General features: G+C 33.2%; 2 protein-coding genes across 7 annotated transcripts; both read right to left on the reverse strand.

The window, feature by feature from the left end:
- Window positions 1-4: 4 nt before the first annotated feature.
- LOC110663358 (succinate--CoA ligase [ADP-forming] subunit beta, mitochondrial) lies at window positions 5-5827 on the reverse strand. Its single transcript, XM_021822623.2, has 12 exons — window positions 5589-5827; window positions 5182-5292; window positions 4712-4823; window positions 3754-3818; window positions 2994-3071; window positions 2762-2836; window positions 2496-2648; window positions 2239-2373; window positions 1046-1210; window positions 750-872; window positions 548-619; window positions 5-452 (listed from the first exon to the last, which is right to left on the reverse strand). The coding sequence occupies exons 1-12, from the start codon at window positions 5685-5687 to the stop codon at window positions 375-377; spliced, it is 1266 nt and encodes a 421-aa protein (XP_021678315.2). The 5' UTR covers window positions 5688-5827; the 3' UTR covers window positions 5-374.
- Window positions 5828-6485: 658 nt separating this feature from the next.
- Window positions 6486-11483, reverse strand: LOC110663360 (thioredoxin-like fold domain-containing protein MRL7 homolog, chloroplastic). Of its 6 annotated transcripts, XM_021822628.2 has the most exons (6): window positions 11292-11475; window positions 9789-10932; window positions 9033-9117; window positions 8538-8649; window positions 8328-8439; window positions 6658-6799 (listed from the first exon to the last, which is right to left on the reverse strand). In XM_021822628.2, the coding sequence occupies exons 2-5, from the start codon at window positions 10724-10726 to the stop codon at window positions 8336-8338; spliced, it is 1239 nt and encodes a 412-aa protein (XP_021678320.2). In that variant the 5' UTR covers window positions 10727-10932; window positions 11292-11475; the 3' UTR covers window positions 6658-6799; window positions 8328-8335. The 6 variants fall into 6 exon arrangements, 5 of the variants coding, with proteins under 5 accessions (XP_021678319.2, XP_021678317.2, XP_021678318.2 ...); XR_009140633.1 differs by lacking the exon at window positions 6658-6799 and having other exon boundaries at window positions 8405-8439; window positions 8538-8669; XM_021822627.2 differs by lacking the exons at window positions 8328-8439; window positions 8538-8649 and having other exon boundaries at window positions 6486-6799; window positions 11459-11483.
- Between the last annotated feature and the right edge of the window lie 9011 nt (window positions 11484-20494).

The following is a 20494-nucleotide window of genomic DNA, read 5'->3' on the forward strand; positions in this document are numbered from 1 at the left end:
CATATAATGTTCAAATCACAACAAATATCAAATATCAAGGCTTGACAATGCCAGATGTCCAAAATCTTTCCACCTTTTACAAATAGCATATTGACTTGCAAGCCATATAAAATTTCTGAAACGACAGTGTCTACTGTCTAGGGCCTCTAGGCTTGGGGTTCTTTCATCACCAAGAACAACCATAGAGATTGCGACAATTTTCCCAACCACAAAAACTCAATATTTAGTGATGGTAACAGAAAAAAAATTCCAAGGGTAATAACCCTCATTGCTGCTATGTTATTGTCAATATTCAATACATATGTTTCCCCAAAATCCATCCGGAGAGTTATAAAAATGGTGAGGGCAACAAACTGGGTTTGTTCCTTGATTTCTCAACTAGCTAATGCTTTTACTGCTTTCTCCGCAGCATCATCCAAGTCTTCCGCTGTGATTAGCGCCATTCCACTTTCCTGCACACAAATTGATCATCAACATAGCTTCTCATCCATAATTCTTAATACAAAAAAATATCTGTAGATGATTCATTCCCAAATTTCAAATTTACCTTGAGAATTCTCTTTCCTTGGTCAACATTAGTACCTTCTAGACGAACCACCACTGGTACTTTCAGTGCAACCTTATACACAAGGTCAAGGAAAATTAATGCCTTCATAAAATATTCAACAATACAATTCACACACAATAAAGTTCAAAAAACACATTTTTATATCTTCTTATCGTGAAACACAATTTGACGAAAATCTCACCTGTTTGGCTGCATTAACAATTCCACTTGCTATCACATCACACTTCATTATTCCTCCAAATATGTTCACTAAAATTGCTTTAACCTTATCATCTGAAGTCAATATTTTAAATGCCTCAACCACCTGCCACAAAAAATTTAAAAGTACATGAGACAAAAGCATACTTTCATGTCAAACATGATGCACGAGTGCTCATAAACATGCAGACCCACTCAGATGGCAAAAAGCGCACTGGGTAGGAAAGGCCCGTGAATAATAATCGCATCAAAAGCAAAACACTTCAATTAAATTATTACCTGGCCCTCAGATGCATTCCCACCAACATCAAGAAAATTGGCAGGAGTTCCGCCATGCAATTTAATTATATCCATCGTAGCCATTGCTAATCCAGCACCATTCACCATGCAACCAATTTCTCCATCTAAGCCAATATAATTCAAGTCTGCCTTGGCAGCAGCCACCTATCAAAAGATAAAAAGCACAACAAATGAAAGATTAATAGACCATTTTCATCATCTTTTAGCTGAAGAAAATGCACAACAATTTCAGTGTCTGTACATAAGTGAGATACACATGCACCCAACCGGCCAAACTTCAAAGGCACTCATTGTATTATTAAAGAAGGGTAAACAAAATAACTCATACTTCCTTACAATGTACCCCCTACATTTTTTCCCTCCCTTTGACAAGAGAAAAACTGATTAATGTTCAGATTATAAAATAATCATGCCAATTTTGTATTCATAGTATGCTTTCATACATTCACGAATAGCTTTCTTTCCTATGGAGGCACTGCTGTCTACAAGTGGGACCTCCTTTGAAGTCTTTTAGTGGCATAGTCTTCACTCTTCAATTTACTGATCAGCAAAACCTAAACTCAACTCACCCTCAATCCCAATCTATTTGGGTCAGTTATATGGTTTTCCCCCATCCCTCCTCCCCTCCCACCCTCCCCCCACCCCACTTCCCTCTCTTCGGTATACTCACTTTGGGACTACATTTTCAAAAGAAATGTAAAGATTAAATTCCTTAACTGACTAACCAAAAGAAAAAGGAAGAAAAAAGAAAACTAAAAGGTAAATTACAAAATTCGCCTGACATTAAGCAAATTTATACTTATATCCTTGCTTTTTCAAAAGCGAATTAAATAGTCCTTAACTTTAAGACAAATATACACTTTATTCCTTCCATTACATTTTAGTCCTCACCTTTTAACCTTTTAGGAATTTAAAAAGTTGTTTCATTTGAAAACTCAAAAACTATAATGCAACCTATATAAAATTTTAGGAACTATAGTATATAATATTTTAATGGAAAGACCAAGGTGTAGTAAAATTAAAAAGTTGATCACTATTTAATTCATTTTTAAAATAGCAAATATTCAAGTGCAAATTATGCTGAATGTTACAACACCTTATTTGTGATTTACCCAAACTAAAAAGTCATACTCTCTAATAAACTTTTTCCTGATGTTTTAATGCAATCAAACCTCTCGAGGATCCTCCTGCGTTGGATCACGAAGATTAAATATCTCTTTCCGACGAAATGCAGCATTATCATCAAAGTTCAGCTTAGCATCAGCAGCTACCAACTGGTTATCTGAAGTTTCTGCAATGGGATTGATCTGCACAAAGAACCAAGATTGTTTACGGTAAGATATTCACATAAGTAAGAAAATGCAAAAGCAGCAATTGAGGGCAGGGAATTGATATATATTGCAGTCAAGGAAAATGATTTTTTACTCACTTCCAACAATGTGCAATCACACTCACAAAAAAGCTTATATAATTTCTTCACTTGCTCAATTGAATCTTTTCTATCAGCCACCTTTGGAGCTAAACCATCTACAACTTTTGCAGCATCTTCATCAGTAATTCCTCTAAATACATCAATGGGCACCTATCAGAAACAAACAGTGGATCAATTACACGAGAGGAATTCAATCTAAAAAGGACAAGGAGACTGCCTAAAATACCATGCTACAAACATAAGGGTAAAGAGAGGATGGCAACCTTAATAATCAAGTCAGGGAATTTCTCTGCAAGGTCTTCAATGCTGGTTCCCCCCTTTTTACAGGCAATAATAAGCTGAAAAACATGATAAAAATACATGCAACTTGATTCAGAACATTAATTTCCCATGAGGACTTGCTGAAATGGACAAACATAATGATAGAGACTACAAAGTCTGAATCAATAATCCAAAGCAATTGCAAAAATAACAATCTCAGACAATGAAACATACTGGGCCGGCAGTTTGACGATCCAGCATGATAGCAAAGTACATCTCATTGACAAGCGATAACTTTTCACACAGGTAAACCTGCCAAAGAAACAGATATTCAAGCAGTCAATTCTTAAAAAGCTATAACCTTTTCAGAGGAAAAGTATGAGAAGTATCAAGTGAGAATATTACAATTCAAGAAATTAGTACTTGATATTAGTATTCCAGTTATAATTGACTGAAAATAAGAAGAGCAGTGAATAATGATCATGTTGTCAAGAGTTTTGAGCTTGTCATTCTTATGAACCTCATGAATCTTCCATGACAATGTATTTATGTGAACATAGATAACAATATCAACTGTAATTTGCTATGAACCAAAAAGAATTTCAAATGATGGTTACAAATGACTGCTAGTTGAGTTTTGTACATGATAGTTCATTCTAATATAAACATCAGATAGCAGTGAATTCTCCATAATACACCAAATCCTTGAGGGATACATCAGGTCAAAATTTCAGCAGGGTTTGTCACTACAAGCAGATGAGTGTGAATGTTTATACAGCACTAACCTTATAAATTAGAAACACTAAATTTTAGATCTTAGTCAAACAAGACCTTTATTTCCTCCAAAGGTCAAAAAAATTTACCTGAATTTACAGAGTCCTGCTTTACTGTACTATATTCAAGCTATTTTAACAGATGCAAGGATATGCATATGAGTTCATCAAGATTATTTCTCAACATAAGTTCTACTTCAAAGGAATCAACAATGCCAAACCTTGCTGACAACTTTTCCTTGAGGACCAGTTTGCTTGGTAACAAGTATCTGGCCAAGCATCTTTCCTGTGTGCAATAAAAGTATGAGAAATGATTGGAGGGATCAACAAAATTAAAAGATTAAAAATAATGTAGTGCAATTTTATACGACAAATTTTTTAATGCATTCATTAAAATTCTCAAATATCCAAATCTTGACACAAGATGTTCACGCACCAAAGAAAAGCTACCACAAACACCATTTGGAAACCAACACAAAAGCAATAAGCAGTGCCCATCAATCATCAATCTGAACAAAAACATTCCAGTTGCCCAAGTCTGAAGCCAGAACCAAATAAACAGAAATATATAACGGTATACTAAACCAACAAAAGATATGAAGTATTTTAACATGAACCTGAACAGCAGTTTCTATGCAATCCACATCTTATTACACTGATAGAATGCCCTTCTCTTCATTTTAAGGAAATAAAGTACATCTATTAATTCATGTTGGCAAGGTTCATAAATGATAGTTATGGAAAATCAGTTCTGCAATTACTTTAAGAGAAACAATAGGAACTCAGACAAGCACAAGTTAATTCAACTTGGATTTCATCCTAAATTCAGTTGTCATGGATTGGCATTTGGCAAAACTTGGGTGCTAAAACCTCAAGTAGCATAGCAACTAAACTAGACTAATTGATTAAATCATCATACATCGCACACAAGCTATAAGTCAATAAGATTGAATGACTACACAAACACACCAACAGTAACTCCATGTAATAACCATGATTCATTTTCAATAGCACATCATCTCACATTTAAACATTTTCTATTTAACTGCAGCAACAGAAGTGGATTCTATCTTTCAGTGAAAAGAGCAATTTCAAATAGCAACTGGAGATAGAGATAACCCAGAAAAGAAAATCTTTGCATCAAGTTCTTATGGAAAAAAAAAATCCAATCTTCATTACCAGCTGTCTCTTCAACCTTGCAAGCCTTAACAATGTGAACTCCGCCCTCAAAGCCATTCTTAAATTTTCCTAAGCCTCGCCCACCAGCCAAAATTTGGCTCTTAACCACCAACTGCACCAGAGCCAAAGTTACCACCATTTAGTTTCATGCTAGCAGTAACAAATAACTAAAAGCTAAAGTTTCAATATATATATATATATATATATATATATATATATATATATATATATATATATATATATGAAGAAACTAGAATACAATAACCAAGACGCCATGCAACAACTTCCCAGTTTGAATGAACTTCCCATCCCCCTACATCCTCCCTCCTCTCCGCTCCAATTTCATTGTATATAAACCAACAGAAAAACACTATAAGATCCACAGATCAAATTTGCTTTCTTTTTCCACATTTCTTAACAACTAAAGCGTGAATAATTTTAATAGCATGCCACAATATTTGAATACTTACCTCACTTTCATTAGGAAATACTTCTTGAATTGCCTTTCTGACCTCATCAACAGACGAAACAGCTACTCCCTTTGGGACATTGATACCATACTTGCTCATCAAATCAGCTCCCTATTAAAAAAACGAAATTACCATGTGGAATCAAGCCAATGCGTATAATCTAAGCAAATGCAGAGACTAACAACAACACTAACACTTACAGACTTCATAAAACCAGCACGTCATTTGGGCAATTAAAAAAGATATACGTGTTACAATTTTCTTTTCAGTTCTGATTAGATGCCAAACAGGAGGGGGGGGGGGGGGGGTGGGGGGGTGTGTTTCTCGGTAGCCTGGCAGAAAATCACAGATACAAGGATCCATATACGTGGATGCATGTAAAAGGAGGAGAAAAAAAAGGGAAAGACCTGATACTCATGGATGTTGAGACGGCGGAGTTGCTGCTGCTGCCAATTTCCGGCGACAGAGAGGGAGCGAGAAACCAGCTTGTTTAGCAATCCTCTCATTATGCTCCTTCTCACCGAAACTTCCAACCCTAGATATGGAAATATCACAGAACGAAAGAGAAGAATGAGAGAGGTGAAAGGAGAGTACTACCGGAATCAGAAGCGATCGGGTCAAAAGAAAAGAGATGCAGACCCTAGATTTTTCAGTTTGCCGAAATTCCGTTTTCGCCCCAAATGTTTTTGTATTTATGGGCACGCCCCCTTTCTTTTCCTCTTAATTATTCCCCCCTCCTTTCTTTCTCTTCTGATACCTTTTTCCTCACATGTGAAATCCTACCTCGTTGGTTTTTTCATTAACAATTAGAGGTTGTTTAGTACAAAATTAATAAATATAATTATTAGTTTATAAATTTTAACTCTTATTATTCTTAAAAAAGAATAAATTTACTTTTTATTTTACAAATATTCATGCCTTAAAACTTACATTAATAATTACTCTTCATAAAAATTAAAACTTACGTAACATTAATTTTTTAATCTCCTACCAAACACATTCTTAAAATTAATAAATGCCAAAAATTAAGGAGTTCAAAAAGAAAAATCTGATTAAGGAGTTCAGAAAAAAGGAAAAATCTGATTCAAAAATAAAATTTTCAAATCAAATTTTGATTAATGTTTGTTAAGAAATAATTCATTTAATTAAAAATTCAATTCATTATATTACATTATGGTCAATAACACCTTCCAATCATTCTCAATTGACTACCAACACAAACTGAATCAGCAATCAAAGAATAACCCAATCCCAAGTAGTGAAATTTTCACATAACCCCTTTGATTGCTTATGTGAAACAGAAGGAACTCTTCATTGCAGATCATACATTTCAATTAGAATATGTGACACCATCATAAATCTTGTAACTTTATTTTAAGCATTACACTTTCATCTTCCATCTTGTATGGTATCTTGTATATTGCCTTGCATACAATTCCACAAGCATATCAATGAGAACAATCATAGGTACATAAGCAGGCTTTAGGACTGCCTGTGCAGAATCCACGGCCTCGCCGGTAATTGGTGCTGCATTCCTTCTTGCAAGCTTTATTGTCTTGACAGTCCCAGCTGATAATACACTGGTAAGGCTCTCCTGCTTGGCATAGTCCACCTTCAGCTGCCACAAGAAAATTCAGCATCCATGTCATATTCTTGCCAAAAAGATACCAGGAAAGATTTGGATTAATAACACATTGGACACAATTCATAGAGAAAGAAAGAGGAAAAAGGTACAAGAGAAAAAGATCATTTCAAAGATCTGTTTGAGTTTTGGTTTCTCTGTCTTAGACAAAACCCTTAACCCAGTTTAGATCTGCATGCACAGTACAACTAAAACACAAGAACGCAAACTGAAAAATAAGAGAGTGAGGAGTTATTGACCTGCTGCTAAGAATAGGAGGACAAGGAAAAGGCAGGAGGAGGACAATTTTGCCATCTCTTCACAACTAATTAATAGCAAAATCGGCCAAGCTAAGCTTTTTATTTATAGGCATATGAGTCTTATTTTGTCTGCTAACGAAATATTCTTCCACATTTGTCTGATTATCCAAAGGGGTAAGCATTACTCCTTTCTCAAAAAATTGGCTCCAGGACCCACTCATGGGTCATGACTATCCAGACTTGGTTTGATCATAAACCTCAACAAAAGACTACTAGGAATTAAGGAAAATTAATTACAGATAAGGGCCACATTAAAATGCACACTAACATAATTAAGCTTTTATGGACTCACAAGAAAAGATATTTACCAAATTCAAAAGGCAAATATCTAGTACACAGTAAATAGCAGAGTAGTTCTTATCCCCAAGATATCACAGATCATTTATGCCTTGTATTTGCACATTAATATTAATACATTAACTTGGGCCATGATCTGGCATCATAAATTAAGGACAACTGGTAAGGTTACCAGAAAAGCAAGAGCTTAGAAACAGAAGAAAACAGCACTAAACTGAAAAGCATGCATAATGGATGATAATCCCATGGACCAAAACAAATATTTAAGAATTCAATAAAGCATTTACCATTATTCAAGACTCAACGTCACATAAACATCAACCAATCATGCAAGTAAGCACCATCACCATGATGTTAAGCAAGAAATAGATAAAGGTGCACAATTGTTGCATTAACATAACAATTTGCACGCAAAACAAGACAATCCTATAGTCAGATGTATATATATATTATTATTATTATTTTTTTTTTTTTTTGACAAACCCACTTGAGTTTGGAGTTAACATTTCCATTCAGGAACTAAAACCACCATCTAGAAGTCCTTAATTTGCATTACTTTACTACATCAACTGTGAAGCATTTCTCTAGACTCCTGATCAAGTCTTGATTAAAATCATACACCATTAGCAAAAAGTTCCATGACTAGTTATTTTTTAATGCAAAAACCCAAGGAATCTTTCAAAAATGCAAATTGAAAAATTATAAAATGAATAATGCATCTAATATAAATTGCATAATTTACATGAATGTCCCCCACAAAAAGTAGAATGGAGTATAAGAGCTAGCAAACAATGTGATTAATCCTGCTTCACCAGAATAAGATAGGCATTACTTCAAGAGCAAGCTAATCATCAACAATAAACTTGCAAGAAGTAGATAATATCTCCCAATAGAATCCATTTGAGTACCTAACAAACTAAAAAGGGGGAAATAGAGCTGCATAATTAACATATGAAGGCTTCTTTGCATTGTAGTAGAAATGTGCAATCATCTGTACCAGTTGATCTGCAGTTCTGAACTCTGCAAAATTAAGGAACAAATTAGGATATATTTATATCTTGGTAGCAACTGAACAAAACCATGCTTCTTGAAACTCCACAAGGAGAATAATGTCTCACCTCTCTCCCTATAAATGATCCTGTTTCCTCGCAAAAATAAAATTTGAGGGCATTCTTTAACTTTAAGAGCATATGCCAAATCTTTCTCGATATTGATGTCTATCTTCACCGTCTGATTCCAGAAGGTTCCAACTTCAATATAATCAGTTATTCACATGGCTCAACAATTTGAGAAGATCCAAGGTCATTTATACACTAATTGTTAGTCATAAACTAGGAAATAAAGACAAACTAAAAAAGAAATCCCAAAATTTTCACTGTAATAGGCATAGAAAAAACAAATTCCATTGATTGGATTTTAAAAAAGGACTTCAAATTTCTAATGTTGATCAAGATGTAGAAACAACAAGAAGCACACATCAGTTCCTGATCAGAGAGTTAGTAAAGTTATATTGAAAAAATTATTCACAAATAATCAAGTAAAGCAAAGAGAAATCCCACTTCTTAAGAAAGTTTAAAATTTTAAATGGAAAAGAAATGAGACATATAATTTACCCGAGGAGGCAGTCGATCCTTTGCACTCCAATACACCTTGACTGCCTTCTCTAGCTCTTTCAAAGTCTTCCAGTTATCAGTTGCCCTGCAGACAAATTTCAGTTGTGCCTTAATTATTCATTTATGCCCATTAGGCATTAAGAACTCTCCTCCCAAACATTCACGTAGACTTTCAAATTAGGCATTGATTACTTTGTCTTTCTTGTTCAGTAATCTGGTCCATCAATGAAATATGAATAACATATTTTGAACCTATTTTCTATCATTAAAAAACATGAGAGCACCTACATATACCCTAGCAAGATAAAAAAAACCACACATTTTCATATTAGAACAAGTGGGTTTCCGCATCTTATTTATGAAAATTATGTTTTGAAGGTACGAGGCACTAAGATAATAGACCTTTTCCCTATTTCAGAAAATCCCTTTTACACTACAATTTGCACTAAATAACAGAAGCATATATCATGCAGAATTGCAGATAAAAAACAATAAAGGCTTTCAATTTGAGTATCTTAAATTAATGTCTTGAAGCTGATAAAGCAAAAACATGCAATATACAAAGCTGTCCCAATTTCATGTCTCTTGACTTACATTTAGATCCAAATGTTAAATTTCCAGAATAGATCAATTTCTAAATCATTTGGAAAGAACCTTGTATGTATTATCACACCTTTAATAACAATATTTGTGCTCTTAAATTATAATAAAAAAGCTTCTAGTATGAGAAAATGCCAAATGAAAGAAGATAGTTACCTGTTGTATCTTTCAAAAACAAGAACAATTAGTGGGCTAGGATGAAAAGCGAAACTCTCCCACTCAAGACAGTTAATCTCTTTCACCCAGTTATCATCTATCTCCCCTTCCCAATCAATCTCCAATCCATCTTCCCCCACAACATTCTTGATTGCATGCTTCTCAAAATAATCTGATGCTCTGATTCCCCAACCCACATCAGCATCCAATGGCCAATTTGGGTCTTCCTCCTCAACCACCATCTTCTTTTTCTTTCTTTTTCCTCTACCAACATCATGTTTATCTTCATATTCGTTGTCACCATCATCATCATCTTCATATTCGTTGTCACCATCATCATCATCTTCATCACTGGTTTCAGAATCTACAGTATCATTAACTCTGTCCTTCATTATATTTTCCTTATTCTCTAAAGCTTCTGGGTTCTGCTGCCGAATTGATGCAAATGTTTGTTCAAGTGAGTCACGAACAAAATCCTCGACTGCAGCTGCTTCACTCCTACGACCACGCCTTGGCTTGCGTGGAATCGTTGTTGGAAAGATTGTTCCAGGTTTTTCATCTTCCTTTTGAGAATCCAGAGCTTTTGGATGGTGAGTTCTTGTTTTAGGTTTAGCTTTGGGCTTGGAGCTAGTGTCAGGGTCAGGCTCTGAACCAGATGTCCTTGCAACAGCAAAGCAAGATAAAGGTTTTGTGCTGCGTCCACAGTAAATGTGAGAAGGCAACACAATTTCCTGACGACTAAAAGTGCCTAAAGTAGGATTATAAACAGGGTTTTGAGAAGAAATTGATGAAACGAACAGCAAATTAGGCTCAACCTTTACTGAACAAAGAGGTGAAAAAGATTTTGGTATAACAATAGTTTGAAGGAAAAACATTTTTCTCCACTCAAATGTGATTGTGAACGCGGAAATGTTGTTAGGCAAGGGAACAACAAACATATATTAGTGGTAAAGACAAAGATGGAAAGGATTTATATCTGAGAAATAAGGAAACCCATATGCCATACAAGCAATTCAATATCTGTTTCTATGCTTCCACTATTCAAAGATTTACCATAATTCAGTCAAAGTCTCTCTCAATTTATTCTACAGATAACGATTCAGGTCTCCAATTCACTATCTTGTATCCTTCGCTCGCTCAATTCCTATTAAAAACGACAAAAAAAAAAATCAACAAAGAAAATGAAAAATAAAACTAAGCACATCAACTTACAGTTACGCTACAAGTATCAGTGCAAAACTAAAACACTAACCCATTAAACTTAATTTTTAGAATTGTTTCTTCATCCATTTCCCAGTAGAAGCGCTTAAATCACAGAAAGGTTACCAAAAGAATACTGCCAAGCTCCATCATCTTTTTAAGAGTTTTGGCAACACCAACTCAACTATTAGAGATTATAACATAGAAGCGCAAATGGGTTACAGATTTTTATAACTAATATCTATTTTAAATGCAAACAAAAACATAGATAAGGTACTAAACTTAAACTCAAATTCACTTCACCTCCAAAAGGTAGCAGCATAAACAATAGAAACCCGGGTAAAGAAGCACAATTTTCTTTCGGGGAAAGTTGGTTGCTAGTTTTTATTGGTTATGGTTGGAATTTCCTACCATTAAAGCTAAAATAAAGAAAAATTTTCAAAAAATCGAAGGGAGAGAGAGATGCCCACCATGGCCTTAGGCGCACCAGTAAGCAAAACCCAAAACCCCGACTTTTTTTCTTATGAATCTTATCCAACACAGACGGTGTCGTTTCTGTGCCGCAGTCCCTTGCCTCCTGCTGGCAAAAGTTCTTAAATTTTAATCCACACCGTTTTGGAGTAAGCCGTTAGAATAATAAATTGGAAATATTGCGAGTCCGATCAATCAAATTAGGGATTTTAGTTTTAGTAAGTGTATAAAACTGTACGGTCCCCTCTCTCTCTCTCTCTCTCTAAAAACAATAGTAATAGAAGGGATAAAAGTTTTGTTGGTTGGATTTTTTTTTTATTTAACTATGATTCTTGTATTTAAATTGAGAGTGATATTCAACTCAACTCAACTCAACTCAACTAAGTTTTTATCCCAAAAATTTGAGATCGGTAATATGGATTCGCTTTCTTCATTCTAAACGGTTTTGGGTTAAATTCTCAGAAATGTTTAATGCTTCTAGGTCATATTGTACTACTCTCCTTCAAGTCAATTTAGTTCTATCCATTTTTTTCTTTCTATCGTCTAACCAAATGTGCTCTACTTGTCTAACTGGAGCCCCCGTATGTCTATGCTTCACATGACCAAACTATCTCAATCTCCCTTCTCTCAACTTATCCTCAATTGGCACTACTCCTACATTTTCTCTAATACTCTCATTACGGACTTTATCTAGTATAGTATGACCACTCATCCACCTTAACATTCTCATCTTTGCAACTCTTATCTTAGACGCATATGACTCATTCAGTGCCCAACACTCACTACCATATAACATAGCCGATCGTATGGCAGTACGGTAAAATTTTCCTTTCAACTTATTGTGAATCTTGCGATCACATAAAACTCCCATGGCACGTCTCCACTTCAACCATTCGGCTTTAATCCTATGACTAACATCCTCCTCACATCCCCCATCTACTTGAAGGACTGAGCCGAGATATTTAAAGTGATTACTTTGGAACAGTACCACTCCATCCAAACTAACTCCTTCCCTATCACCAGTTTAGCCTTCGCTGAACTTGCAATGCATGTATTCTGTCTTCGTTCTACTTAACTTAAAGCCCTTTGACTCTAGAGTACTTCTCCAAAGCTCTAGCTTTCTATTGACTCATGGTGTCTCATCTATCAGAACAATATCATCTGCAAATATCATGCACCAAGAAATACTCTCTTGTATATGTTTAGTCAATTCATCTAAAACTAATGTAAAAATGTAAGGGCTTATAGCTAATCCTTGGTGTAATCCAATTGAGATCGAGAAATCTCTTGTGTCCCCTCCCACTGTGCGCACAATAGTAGTTGCTCTTTCATACATATCTTTCAACACTTGTATGTACCTAATAGATACCCTCCTTTGTTCTAACACACTCCATAAGACATCTCTTGGAACACTATCATAAGCTTTCTCCAAATCAATAAAAACCATGGGTAGATCTTTGTTCATATCTCTATATTTCTCCATTAAGCTTCTAATAAGAAAGATCGCTTCCATAGTTGAACGACCAGGCATAAAGCCAAATTGATTGAGAGAGATAGAAGTATCATGACATAGTAGATGCTCCACAACTCTCTCTCACAACTTCATAGTATGGCTCATGAGTTTAATTCCCCTATAATTTGAGCAACTCTGTATGTCTCCCTTATTTTTAAAAATAGGTACTAAAATACTCCTCCTCCATTCATCAGACATTTTCTTTGAGTTTAGAATTTTATTAAATAATTTAGTTAACCATGCCACTCCCATATCTCCCAAGCACTTCTACACTTCAATTGGTATTCCATCTGGTCCACAGGCTTTACTTACTTTCTTTCTCTTAAGTGCTTCATTTACTTCTAAGGATCTAATCCTTCTAGTATAATTCACATTCTTTTCTATTGCTCTATAGTCTATATTCACGCTATTACCATTTTGACTATTATTAAAAAGATCATTAAAATAATTTCTCTATCTTTCTTTAATATCCTCATCTTTCACCAACACTTTTCCTTCTTTATCCTTAATACACCTAACTTGATTGAGATCTTGACATTTCCTTTATCTCCTCCTTGCTAATCTATAAATATCTTTCTCTCCTTCTTTAGTTCCAAGTTTCTCATCTAACTTTTCAAAGGCCTGTGCTCTTGCTTGACTAATTGCCTATTTCTTTGCTATTTTGTACTGTTCATATACCTCATTATTATCACATTTAGGTAATCTCTTATACCATTCCCTTTTTCTCTTCACTGCCTTTTGTGCGTCCTCATTCCACCACCATCTCTCTTTTGAGGGTAGTCCATGTCCTTTAGACTCTCCAAGTACTTTTCTAGCTACTTTTCTAATCTTTGATGCCATCTGTATCCATATATTATTGGCCTCCATATTTAGCTTTCCTGTTTCGGACTCGAGAAGCTCATTTTTGAACTTCACTTGCTTTACTCCTTTGAACTTCCACCACTTTGTTCGAGCTACACTATTTCTTTTGACCTTACTTGAATTGTTCTTAAACTTGATATCCAATACCACTAACCGATGTTGACTTGTTAAAACCTCTCCTGAAATGACCTTGCAATCTTTGCATAGAGCTCTATTTGTCTTCCTGGTTAAGAGGAAGTCAATTTGGCTTCTATGTTGCCCACTTTTGAAAGTCACTAAATGTGACTCTCTTTTTATAAAGTAGGTGTTTGCTATTATTAGGTTGTATGCCATAGCAAAATCCAAGATGCTTTTTCTCTTCTCATTTCGACTGCCAAAACCAAAACCTCCATGAACATTCTCATAACCTTGCCTATCACTTTCTATATATCCATTCAAATCTCCACCAATGAAAACATTTTCTTCATTCGGTATGCTTTGCATTAAATCATCCATATCTTTCTAAAACCTTTGTTTACTCTCGCTATCTAGTCCTATTTGTGGGGCATAAGTACTAACTACATTTATTGTTTCTCCTTCTAGTACTAGCTTTACTAGTATAATTCTATCTCCTACTCTTTTCACAGCTATTACAGCGTCTTTCAATGTCCTGTCTATGATTATGCCCACTCCGTTCTTGTTTCTCTCATTTCTGGTAAACCACAGTTTGTACCCTGAATTACCCACTTCCTTACTTTCCTCTCCTACCCATTTAGTCTCTTGAATGTAAGCAATATTCACCCTTCTCCTTTCCACGGTATCCACAAGCTCCATTAATTTTCCTGTAAGTGATCCAACATTTAAAGTACCAACCCTAATCCTCCTCCTATCCTGTTCCTTACTAATTGGTCTTCTTCTATGATATCTTCTATTATTTTCTATATCTATCTTGTGTTCTGTTCCACTATCTGTTCTACTATCTGTCCTATGGACTAACTTCTTTACCTACATCCGCCCATGATGTGAGAACCCTTGCTCACTTAACACCACACCAGGGGGCTGCCATAGTGCGTTGCTTTCGGTGAACGCCCTACACCTTTACATATTTCTCACTACACCCGAACTCCGATATAGCGAGTCGTAAGTAGAGGACGCCCCAACATTTATATCATTTGAATCCATATCATAAGGTGTGACGAAATTTTTACGCTGGTTGTCACCTACCGCAACCCTCCTCCTTTAAGTAAAATTTATTATTATTATTTTTATTTTTAATTTAGAGTTTATTTATTTACAAAATTTAGTAATATTTTATAAAAATTTTATAAGAAAATTAAAAAATATAATTTTATATTTAAATGTGTCAATTTTTTAAATGAAAAATTAAAAAAATTAATTTTTTTTAAATTTAATTAAAATTTAGAAAACAATTTTAAGTTGTTTTAATTATTTTTCTTTATAACAAAAGTAATATTTTTGAAATCTTTTCCGGACTTTTGTCTAATCAAAATTGTATTATTTAATTTTAATATAATAAAAAATTAATTATGTTATTATAGAATAAATAAATAACACGTACTAAAATAATTTTAATAATTAAATGAATTTTAAATATATTTTATAATAATTTATTTCTTTTAACTCTAATTTTAGTTTAAAGCTGTTACTGTAAATGGATGATAGTCCCTATACCTCATTTTTCTTCATTTGCTTTCGAAATTCATATATATTTTTTTAATAATAGATATTGTTTTTATTTTCTTATTTCTTCCATTCTATGGAGGTTTTTTTTTTTTTAATTTACTGGAAGATGTCTATATATATATATATCGACTTCATATTATTATTGATTTATTTTGCTAAATAAATGTGATTTCTTGCGACAATTGAAATGGAAGCTCTGGATATTTGGAAATCAAAACAATTTAAGTTTCGTTGAAGGGATAACAATAAATAATATTTTAAGAGATTTGTTAATTTTATTTCGCTTGAATTTTGAATATATTTTTATGAAACTCAATCTGAAAATTTTGCATTATAATTCGATTGAAATAAAAAATAAAATTTATAGGTATAAATAAGTATAAATATTATATTTTTTATCATTTATGATAAATTTATAAAATATTTAGAAAATACATTGAATTAGGATTTAAAAGTTCTAACAATAGTATTTTGTTAAAACTTTTTCTCTTATCTTATTTATGAACGTAAAATTAATGATTAAATTACGTAAATTTTATATTATTTTTTTCTTTTTATATTATATGATAATACGATTATGTATGTTTTAAATTTACATATATATTAGAATAAGAACATACATTTTGAAAAGTTAAATTATTATAATTTTTTGGCATTAATATTATTAATTATAGATATTGTATGATTATTTTTGTTGAATGAATATTTTTTTATAAAAAAATTAAAAAAATTATTTTGAATTAATGTTACATAAATTCCTTTCTCATGAGCTCTTTCTTATAGAATAATTAATGATTGATTTTCTATATGTCTTGTTTTGTGCATATTAAATACCATAAATTGTTAAAAATTACTTTAAGATATTATTGTTTTTAACAACTTGAAGGGTCGTATTGTCCATATTAAAGGATAAATTTTACAATTTAGATGACTGTATAGGGCCATAAATTATTAATTAACTTCAATTCGCAATTGATTTAATCAACATGGAAGTTACTGTTATTAGATTCCGATTGTAGCTAAGGAGAGATTCTGACATGAAATGCTAATTGGCACCACTCCATTTTAAAAAATTAAATAAAATTGACAAGTTTGATTAATTGTTTCTCTCTTTCAAATATATATATATATATAATATTGCACTTGTCATTTCAAATTTTATCATTGACTTTTGTTGAAGATTCTGATGAATGAGCAATATATAAATCTTATTATAAATTTTAAGTCTTCTATAATGGGATGGGAATGACCCTCTCATGCCTAAACTTTTTGTAATAATAATAATAATAATAATAATAATACTTTCTAGTTTCTCTTCAACCTTAATTCGTTATAGGCTGAATATATAAGGAAATTCCTGCATATATATATATATATATATATGTTCTCCTAACTTTGGATATGATATTAGGTATTGCACATGTTTAATATTCAAAATCTATGAAGGGTGTATCTAATATATGCTTGAACTCATATAAGAATGAAATTAATGATTATTAAATTAAATATTTATATTTAGATTTATGTAAAATTAATTAAAATGTGTATATGTAAAACTTTGAATTTTTAAATAATTATTTTTTATGTAAATTATAATATTTTATTTTATTTTATTAAATATTATGTGAATTTATTTGAAGTTTTCTAAATTTTTAAAATTGGGTTTGATTTAGAGAAAAAATATTTTTTTTTATTTTTTAAAATTATTTTAAAGACCACTTGATAAAACTAAAAATATATTTGGACTTCAAAAATTTTTCTGAGATTTTTATAATTTTTTTTTGAAATTTTTGTGCCTTATTTTAGGTCGTATAGCAGAGTAAAAATTCAATTTTAGTTACTTTAAATCAAACAAGACCAAATCAGACTGATTAAATCGAACCAGTCCACCTTCTTTTTCTTCCCTCTCCCGTTGCGCGCTTGAGCACCTCCCTTTCTCCTTTCGATTTATCTCTCCTCTCTCCTCCCCACTGCTAGCCACCGCCACCCCTCCCTCCCAAACTCGTCAGCACACCACCAGAGTGCCTCCCCACCATTGGCCACTGCCCCAGTTGGCCGAAAAATCGAGCCAAACTTTTCCCTACGCGCGCGCGAGACGTTTGGTCTACCTGGCCAAAATTTTGTCAATCCAGCCATCAATCGGACCAGGTCCAGTGTCAAAAGTGTTCTACACCTCGAGAGTTTTGCAAAGACACTAAGAACATGAATTTTCGTTGAGCGAATTGTCGGATTTAAGTATGAAAAGTTTTATGCCATTTCGACTTTGGGCTAAATTTCTCTCAAACCAGGAACCCCACGGAGATTCCGAGAGTATTGGTGTGTTCTACTCAGGGAGAGCTTCGCGGCAATATAAATTTTAAAATTTTTTGACACCGAAAATTCGGTGGGTCCTACAAAATTCGCAATAATTTTTCAAGCTTTAAATGAGCTTATTTAATTTTATAAAAATTTTATTCTAACTCCTAGTGTTGTGGGCTTCATATAGATACCTTCGTTTCACGAGAATTTCACTGGCACACGGATCTGCATTTTTGAGCCGAGCAGATGAGCTCCCAGAGCCGCTTCAAAAACGGGTCAGAATCACAGTCCTCGCCATCATTTTCAGACGCCCCAGACGTGTTCCAAAAATCAGAATCGGCGTAGGTAAACGCAAACCCTAAGTTTCCTTATTTACTTAGTACCAGGTTTAGAATAAAAAGTCGTAAAATATTCGTGGGTGTTTAGAAAATTATAATTCCTTTTGCAATAACCTTATAGCATTGTTACGGACAGTGGGACAAAATTTTAGAATTTTAGATCTAGTTTGGTCGGTTTTTGAAGAATATTAGTTTTAAAGCTTATGGCTAAATTTTTTGATTTGCTTGAGTTTGCTTGATTTAACGGGCTCAAGAGGGGCCGTATGATGTTGTTGAGATGTGAATTTGAGATGTGTGATTTTAGAAGTGTTATTTGAACCCTTTTATAGGTTGGGTATGTCCTAGGTATTGAAAAAATTCTGTCATATTTCTGACATAAATTAGAGTGTCTTTGACTCTTTAAAGTCTTTTTTTGAGTTGATTATGATAAGTTTGTAATATAATTATTTAGGTGAGCAGGGTCAGCCTTTCTCTGCTCAGTTGACGCGGTGACTACTGATGTACTATAGGTATATATTGATTTTATTTATAATTTAAATATTATTATATATTCAAATTATACCCATGCATCACTTATAAATATATGTATGTAGTTAAATACTAAGCACGCTATATGTTGTATTTTCTTTTATGCTGAAATAGATGTGGGTGTTGCTTTAAGGTAATTTGGAGCTATGTGTGTGTGTTAGCGTGCGTGTGATGTGGTGGTATTCAATATAGGTAGGACAGACAGATCGGCTTGAGTTAGTCTCGCTTGGGGCTTAGTCCTTTTTGTGATAAATCAGGGTGAGTACAACTTTGAATTGATCTTATTGACCCTCGCTTTTGGATTAAGAAAAAGTCCGACTTGAGTTGATTTCGCTGGCAGGCATTGGATTAAGAAAACTATATAGGGGATTAGCTTCTATATGTATATATTCTAATATAACATACGGATGTATGAGTATTCCAAATTATTTTTTGTTTGAATATTATTTGAATTTGATTGAATATGTTGATCTGTACTACATTTAATCCTTAGGGATGCATTAGTGCTAGATAGTTATAGAAATTATACTTAAAATCAATATATTACTCTATGAGTCGAACGCTCACTCTTGTTTACCCCATTTTTCCAAGTTATAGGAGGACTTTTTCCTAGTGATTAACTTGCTTTCTTCCTCGCAAGTCTATAGTTGCAGTACCCATATTTTATGTTTTCAGTTTGAAATCTAAAACTCTGTGTGTACTAGGAGTATTTTATTTGACTTGAGACTGTAAAAGATTATTTATTTTGAAATTGTAAACTTATTAATTATGCATGTGTAAATGTATGGGATGGACGTTTATTTTGGATGAGGGAGCTGAGCTCACATTTGATTAAAGTGATTGATTGAGGATTGTGAGGGTGAACCGAGCTCCCCATATATATATATATATATTATCAGTGGTCAAGTGAGATAAAAACTTTTCATTAGATGGTCTAGTTTATGGTCGGACTCTGCTTGGTTGATTTTTTGAAAATGGGCTTTGGATATGGACTTTAAGATTGAACTAAAAACAATTAGACTTATTACTGGCTTTGAAAGCCTTATACTGACCCAAGTTCTAGTGTCAGTCCGACGTATAATTTGAGTCATGACAATATATAAAATATAAAATACATACATAAATATTTAATCTAATGATTAATTAGTTCATTTTCATATGAACTCGAGTATTTTTATAATCACTTCCATCTATAAATATAGTCTATCGAATCTACTCTCTCTTTCCTACAAAGTAGAGGGACAAGTACTCGAGTTTGGAAGCATAAAAGTAAATTTAACATACAATATAATATGCACATGTTTGCCAAAAGCAAGCTTTTAAGCAAAGAGCCAAGAACACCGAAAATGAGAAGAAAATTGTTTTTAGCAATTATTTCCTTGCCGATAGCAGATGCCATTTCCTATATGGGTCATTTCATAAAGGACAAATGTGACATTTTCAGTCTAATAAATGTAATTATTAAAAGACAACCATATTGTATAATTGATTAAGAAATCAAAGAACGAAAAATTTCTTTATATGTCCGTCTATTCTTCTTCTTCTTCTTTTTCATTGGACATCATCGTAAAGCTGTAGTTTTCCAAGATTTGTATCTTATTATTACATCTACTTTGTAGCAGCCTCTCAAATTGCTAGGGAACGACCGCTAAATAATTTAAAGGTGGTAAACGCCATCAATTTCAAAGAAAATTGTATAAAACAACGAGGAGGTTGGTTTTTTTTTTAAATATATATAGTTGAATTATTATTGGAATGAGGTATTGAATTATTATTGGAATGAGGTATATTTATTGAAATAGAATTAAACAGGA

Source organism: Hevea brasiliensis, chromosome 10 (assembly GCF_030052815.1).
Source record: "Hevea brasiliensis isolate MT/VB/25A 57/8 chromosome 10, ASM3005281v1, whole genome shotgun sequence".
Lineage (NCBI taxonomy): Eukaryota > Viridiplantae > Streptophyta > Magnoliopsida > Malpighiales > Euphorbiaceae > Hevea > Hevea brasiliensis.